Here is a 7,500-nt window from a genome sequence, read left to right as displayed (position 1 = left end):
GGTGTTTCTTTCTGGTTGCTATGGTATCCTAGGTGTTTGCTACGGTGTTGCTAGACAGTTACTATTCGATCCCAGGCGGTTGCTATGTCACAGCTAGGCGGTTGCTATGGAATCTCAGATGGTTGCTAGTGTGTTTATTTGTAGGCGGAGTAATGCAGTTTTAATTGTCTCCAATAGACATACGTTAACACGATCTCAAATAGTGTGATGGCAGAACCAGTGAAAGTTTCCCCATGTACTCTCCGGAGTTCTGCTACACAGCCATCGTAATTCCAACCTTTCCTAAAAGCACAAGCACAGCATTCCCACATGGAATCCACGTCTTGGCTGAATTTCGTGGTTCTACACCGAAAACTGTGATGGTACAACGGCACAAAGTTGCAAATAGAAGAAGAAGAAGAAGAAGAAGAAGAAGAAGGAGTCCACATGGACACGTGTCCTCCTCTGACTGACCTGCTCGAGGGTTTTAAGCTCCCATGCTCTCTGCTCTGATCTTCAGCTCATCACGAGGATCTTCTGGTCTGGGCTCAGGTGAGGTGAGGTGAGGTGAGCAGGTGAGCAGGTGAGGTGAGGTGAGGTGAGGTGAGCAGGTGAGGTGAGGTGAGGTGAGGTGAGCAGGTGAGGTGAGGTGAGGTGAGCAGGTGAGGTGAGGTGAGGTGAGCAGGTGAGCAGGTGAGGTGAGGTGAGGTGAGCAGGTGAGGTGAGGTGAGGTGAGCAGGTGAGCAGGTGAGGTGAGGTGAGCAGGTGTGGTGAGCAGGTGAGCAGGTGAGCAGGTGAGGTGAGGTGAGGTGAGCAGGTGAGGTGAGGTGAGCAGGTGAGGTGAGGTGAGGTGAGCAGGTGAGGTGAGGTGAGGTGAGGTGAGCAGGTGAGCAGGTGAGCAGGTGAGCAGATTAACCTGGAGTGCCGCTGTAATGTTCAGCTGTAACCACCAGGCGGCGCCAAACTACAACAAATAACACTGCAGGATCACACACTCTGCATAAACACTTAATACTCTAATATCAGTTAAAGTAGAGCAGAGATTGGTGTAATATTTTATATTTGTATAACATATAAATATATAAATATAAATAATGTATTTCTATAATATTTCTAACAGAAAATGATTATATAATATTTTATAATATTATATTATTATATATATGTAATTATTATTCATTTGTTACTCCACTGAAGAAATAAAAATATATTTTTGACATGCTTCTTGTATGAAAATTAAATCATGTACATTAAATACCCTATTATCTAAATTATCTGAAATTATTATTTATTTTAATTATGTATTTATTTATCCATGCATCTATATTATAAATATAATTAAGTAAATATTTTGTTCAATTTATTCATCTAACCATCCATTCTTTAAATTTAATTTTTTGCTTGTTTATTTGTTTATTTATTTATTTATTCATTTTATTTTATTTTATTCATCCCCCATTCTTCCAGCCATACATTTATCATTTTGTTTGTTTATTTATTTTGTCACACATTCATCCTTCCATCCATTTATTTATTTATTTATTTATTTAAACATTCATGTATTATTTGTTCGTTAGATTTTGTCTTTGATCCGTATATGTACAGACTTCTCCGATGACCTGACGCGTGTATAATTATTCATCTGTGTTTAAGAGCAGTAAAGTGACAGTGGAGCAGTTTACTCACCGGTCTTGTCTCATTCGCACTGCTGAGTGTTTAGGGGAAGTGAACAGGACTGAACTGAAACGCGACATCATCACCGCACTCGTCTCTCCAGTGACTCTGATTAATAATTAATCATTACTAACTGAGGTGTAATTATTTTTCAGGAGGTGTAACTGAATCTTGGGGGGGGGGGGAAGAAGTGAGTTGCCCATGTTACCATGGCAACCACACTTGTCCTGGGAATGGGGTAGGAGTGGGGGGTAAACAGTAATGAGGGATGTTAGAAGCTTTTTGTTGCTTTTCCTCTTTTGTTCTTATTAATAACTCTCTATCCGTCTGTGTCTCACTTTCTGTCTGTCACTCCCTTTCTCTCTCTCTCTCTTTCTCTCTCCCCCCATCTCTCTCTCGCCTTGTGCTCTATCTCTCTCTGTCTCTATGTATTTTTCTCTCTCTGTCCCTCTTTCTCTCTCTTTGCCTTGTGCTTGTGCTCTCTCTTTTTCTGTCTCACTCTCTCTGGAACCATTTCACCCTATCTCTGTCTCTCTCTCTCTCTCTCTCTCTCTCTTTCTCTCTTTCAGTCTCTCTCTCTCTGTCTGTCTGTCTCTCTCTTTCAGTCTCTCTCTCTCTCTCTCTGTCTGTCTCTCTCTTTCACTCTCTCTCTCTCTCTTTCTCTCTGTCTCTCTCTTTCACTCTCTCTCTCTCTCTCTGTCTCTCTCTTTCACTTTCTCTCTCTCTCTGTCTGTCTCTTTCAGTCTCTCTCTCTCTCTCTTTCACTCTCTCTCTCTGTCTCTCTGTCTGTCTCTTTCAGTCTCTCTCTCTCTCTCTTTCACTCTCTCTCTCTGTCTCTCTGTCTGTCTCTTTCAGTCTCTCTCTCTCTCTCTTTTTCTCTTTCAGTCTCTCTCTCTCTCTCTCTGTCTGTCTCTCTCTTTCAGTCTCTCTCTCTCTCTCTCTGTCTGTCTCTCTCTTTCAGTCTCTCTCTCTCTCTCTCTGTCTGTCTCTTTCAGTCTCTCTCTCTCTCTGTCCGTCTCTTTCAGTCTCTCTCTCTGTCTCTCTCTCTCTCTCTGTCTGTATCTTTCAGTCTCTCTCTCTCTCTGTCTGTCTCTCTCTTTCACTCTCTCTCTCTGTCTCTCTCTTTCTATCTCTGTCCCTCTTTCCCTTTCTTTGCCTTGTGCTCTCTTTTCCTGTCTCTCTCTCTCTCTCTCCCTCTGGCACCATTTCTCCCTATCTCTGTTGTCACTTTCTCTCTCTTTTCTTTTCTCCATCTCTTTCTCCGTCTCTCTTTCTGTCTGTCTCTTTCTTTCCTTGATGAAACAGGCTTCAGTTGTTTTTGAAAAAGGACCCCACCCCTAAAACACACACACACACACACACACACACACACACACACACACACACACACACACACACAGGAAGTGTGTTACAGTGCAGGTAAGATGGCTTTTATTCAGTCGCTGTTGAAGCGCAGACGTTAATTCATCTCGCGGTTTTTAAATCTTTTCCTGTAAAACAAAAACAAATCCATTTCTTCGGCGTCTTTGTGAATCAGCGACGCCACCTGCACCTCGAGTCGCTGCCAGTGACAGACGAACACACTCCACATCGCTGTTAATAATAACACCCCCTTCATCAGAGCGACGCCGCGGTCAGAGACTCTGCAGCTCTTTCAGCGCAGGAGAAAGACGAGCGAGTGATAAAAAACGACCTCGAGTAACCCCTCCACTCTGCTCAACTCCTACATACCTGGTTTTATTACTTTATTACATATTAGCAATGATTCTTCTGCATTCTCATGCACTCAGCTTGGGTTCTCTGTTCAGGAATCACATTTCTGTTACAGATGTTCAGATTATTGTGATGTGAGAAGAATTTAGTGAAATAAAAAGAGAGCTTGGTGTTATGAAAGTCTCGCTAGTGTCACCACACGAGTGTGAAATCTGTCACGTTTTTGCTTTTATTTAGGTTTTTTTTGCGAAACATGGACGCTGATTGGTGCAGGTGGTGATTTACTTCATCAGCTGTGTGGATGTTTTCAGGTGAAAGTGTTGCGTATGTAGTTTATTTCATATTATATTTCACTGAAATACGCTAATGCCAATTTCACAAATGTAGCTAACGAGGTTAATTATGAACCGAACACGATTCCGTTCACAACTGAAAATAATTCTGTTTGCAATTCACCATCAACATGGACACTGTCTCCACGGTAACGCTTACACGACACCGCCGGTCGCCGACGATCACCACGGCAACGGCAACACTCGAAGGTGTAAAATCACCATGATGATAAATTAATGAATGAAAATGCGATTTGAATAACATCTCATTTTTTTATTGAAAATCGAAGTTGATACACAGAATGACATCACCGAAACAAGTCACGATGACACAGCAGGAAATACATCATCATCATCATCATCATCATCATCGTTAGAGAAGAAGTTCAAAATTCATCTCCAAACCGAAGGGAGCAAAAAGAGTGTGTGTGTGTGTGTGTCAGGATGAGGAGAAAATATCTGCACTGTGTGAAGAGTTCACCTAAAATACCACAAAACCAACTTCAGAGAGAGAGAGAGAGAGAGAGAGAGAGAGAGAGAGAGAGACACATAGAGGATAGGGAGTGAGACGGATAGAGAAACAAGCAAACAGAAGGACAAATCGAGAGCGATACAGACAGATATAGTGTGAGACAGACAGAGAAAGAGAGAGAGTGAGAGTGAGAGATCAAGAGAGAGAGAGTGAGACATATAGTGTGAGACAGATAGAGAGAGAGAGAGAGAGACAGATATAGAGAGAGACAGACAGAGAGAGAGAGAGAGAGAGAGAGAGAGAGAGAGTGAGAGATTGAGAGACAGATATAGAGAGAGAGAGATTTACAGACTTTGATTAATGTATAAAACAGCAGAATGGAGAAAAGGCACCACAGGAGGTGAGACACGTTCACACGTTAATGTTAATGAGAATAATTAGGTGTGTGTCGATTAATCGTTTCCTCATCACGATATTAACGATATTAATGATATTTCTGTTCAGCGTTCAAGTCCCCTAGATGAAGGCAGCTTAAGGACAGCCGCCTATTAAGGGCCCATAATTTGGACCGATGTGAAAGTTAGAATTCAGTTTAACACACGAATGGCGTATGATGTCACACGATTAAAACGCTGAGGAAATGAAGTTTCGAAAATTATCGCGATACACAAACGACGTATCGGCACACACCTAACAACAACCGTAACGCACCTGCTGGAGTGTTTCGTATTAAACACTATGAGAAATGATTTTTTTTGCACATTTATATCGTTTTATTGTGTTGATACTGAAACAGGAAGTGGTTATGACATCATACCATAATACAAGAGGCAGAGGATTTTTTTTGTATTTTGTGTGTGTGTGTGTGTGTGTGTGTGTGTGTTTGTACCAAGCATGAATTCGATCTGTTACAAAAAAGACCATCCGTTAACGCTGAGCGATTTATACAGTCACGAAATTCAGAGCTTAATGTCAGACGATCACGTCCGATCACGTCCGATCACGTCCGATCACGTCTGATAAAAATATGAATAAGTATAATCATTAATAATAACAGCAGTAATAATGATGATGAGTGTAGAAGTGTTTTTTTTTTTTTTTACATGAACAGCTTTGAGAAAGAAGCGATCAGATCAGATCAGATCAGATTAGTGTCCGACTCCTGAATCAAATCAAATCAAATCAACGTGTAATATGAATTTCAGACGATTTAGACAACGTGATTATTAGCATCAGCAAAGAAATGTTGACATTCTCGTTTTTTTTTCCCCGTAAGAGAGAACACACCACCATGCATTATAACAAAAAAACAGATATTTTATCCCAAACGTTTTCTTTTAGAGAAAGTAGAAATTTTTTTAAATGTTTTTTTTTCAGATTTACGCGAGTTTCTAGCGCTAGAGCGTGACTCATGCCGATATGTACACCGCCACCAGAATGAAGAAAAAAATAAAAAATCCTTCGATCCTTCAAACCTTTCAAATTACTTTGGCTTTCTTCTCAAAAATCCTCTCCAGTATGCTTTCGATTCTTCACTGCAAATCCCTCGTTCAAGAAAAACTAAATCACAGACGTAAAGAAGGCGAAACTCCGTTTTAATCTCAGGGTGATGAATGTGCTTATTATTGTCTAAAGGGCCCTAATCTTATGGCTTTGGTTGGACAGTTTTCTTGCTTCCTTCTTATTTATTTATTTATTTTTTTTTTTCTATTTTCCTCTTTTTTTTACGTTTTTTTTTTTAATCAGTTTGCTTACTTAAACACAAAAAACACGAGTGAATTTTTTTCCCTTTTCCCGTAAGCTCAGATTTTTTAAACATGCCGTTGAAACGCTGAATCAGCACGGCGTGGGTCAGGACTCGGCATGTGCTGATGATCGATCCTATACGATATATCGTGATATTTAACGATACTGTTATCGAAAAAAAAACAATTCCAAGCGTGAGATTGTTCTGAACAGTCAAATTTGTGAAATTCGCTTTTTAAAACGGTTTAAAAACTCGCATATTAGCATCTAGCTAGCTCGTGTTAGTCGTCTCACTCTTGGTTACAGTCGCTAACAGTTTAGAGAGAAGCTAACGAGCCGTTCTGAGCAAACGATCGTCACGTGTGCGACAGCGTACGAATAAAAAGCTACATGTAGCTACAGTACTGTGATAAAATCGTAACCCTGTTATCGTAATCTGAAAATGGCGTTAATTCAGCACATGCCTAGTCAGGACTGAAACAAAAAACTGCTTTCGATTTGTTTTAAAAGCACAGCGAGTTATTTAACACAGCGAGAGTTACAAAAAAGATTAATAAAAAGTATTTTTGTACAAGTCAGACCGATAGAACTTCGTTTGCTGCTTGGAATTCGCAGAACCAAGCCCTGAAAGAATGTTTTTTTTAATGTTAAAGTGACAAATCATGACAGGTAAACAAAAAAATCTAAAAAAAAAAAATCTACACGCTGATATGAAATGCACTCACAACTACAAACTGTACATTTGATATCAGGGATTTTTCTTTTTTTAAAAAATCACTTCAAAAATGCACAAAAAGGATTTAAATTGCGTAGAAACCCAGGTGTTCAACTCGTTCGTGATCGTCGTGTATATGCCCTGCATATACAGAACATTATTTTAAAAATATTATTACAAAAAAACACAAACTTGAAGAAAGGTGCTGTAAATGGACGCGACGAATTCACAAGCAGCAAAAAAAAAGAAAAAGCGCAGAAACGACAGAATAACCGCTCGAAAGCTGGACGGTGCCGAAGCGATAAAGAAACGCCACTCCTCCACACCGCCGGGGGGCGACGAAGAACACCACAGATACCTCTGTGATCGGCAGCTCGGGGTGATTGACGGGTGGGCGGAGCTTACATGGATTCTCCCAGTGATTCGGTGTCGTCTTCCAGGGAGAGAGGAAGATACAGATCCTGAAACGCAGAAAAAAAAAAAGAACATGAGACTGACGTTGGCTCCGTCACAGAGTAAATAAATAAACATGATGAAAAGAGCAAGGGAAAGAGGAGAGAGAGAGAGAGAGAGAGAGAGAGAGAGAGATGATGGTGATGATGTACCTTCTGTTTGCGGGTGCTTCCGGGGCTGGTCGGGGTCGAAATCGGAGACTGTTTAGAGATCGGAGTGGACAACTGACTGCTGGAGCCGGTACCATTAGCTACAGAGAGAGAGAGAGAGAGAGAGAGAGAGAGAGAGAGAGAGAGAGAGTTTATTTGAATTTGAGAGAGACACAATCACAGAGTGCGACAGAGAGACAGAGAGAGAGAGAGAGAGAGAGACAAACAGATAAAGACAGTGAGACAGAAGGAGAGAGAGAGAGAGAG

At 40.8% G+C, this 7,500-nt stretch overlaps 1 protein-coding gene across 3 annotated transcripts in view; it reads right to left on the bottom strand.

Moving 5' to 3' along the window:
- Positions 1 to 5,032: 5,032 nt before the first annotated feature.
- The window catches only part of LOC113531409 (neuronal migration protein doublecortin-like), a 78,811-nt gene continuing 76,343 nt past the window's right edge, over positions 5,033 to 7,500 (bottom strand). For all 3 annotated transcript variants that reach the window (XM_034300791.2, XM_053230431.1, XM_053230430.1), the window contains 2 exons: positions 7,237 to 7,334; positions 5,033 to 7,092 (listed from right to left, as the gene is read on the bottom strand). In XM_034300791.2, the coding sequence (XP_034156682.2) occupies positions 7,033 to 7,092; positions 7,237 to 7,334 (158 nt within the window). In that variant the 3' untranslated portion in view covers positions 5,033 to 7,032. The remainder of the gene's footprint in view (positions 7,093 to 7,236; positions 7,335 to 7,500) is intronic.

This window comes from Pangasianodon hypophthalmus, chromosome 27 (genome assembly GCF_027358585.1).
Source record: "Pangasianodon hypophthalmus isolate fPanHyp1 chromosome 27, fPanHyp1.pri, whole genome shotgun sequence".
In the NCBI taxonomy this organism is placed as follows: Eukaryota; Metazoa; Chordata; class Actinopteri; order Siluriformes; family Pangasiidae; genus Pangasianodon; species Pangasianodon hypophthalmus.
This window is presented reverse-complemented; position numbering and strand designations above follow the sequence as displayed.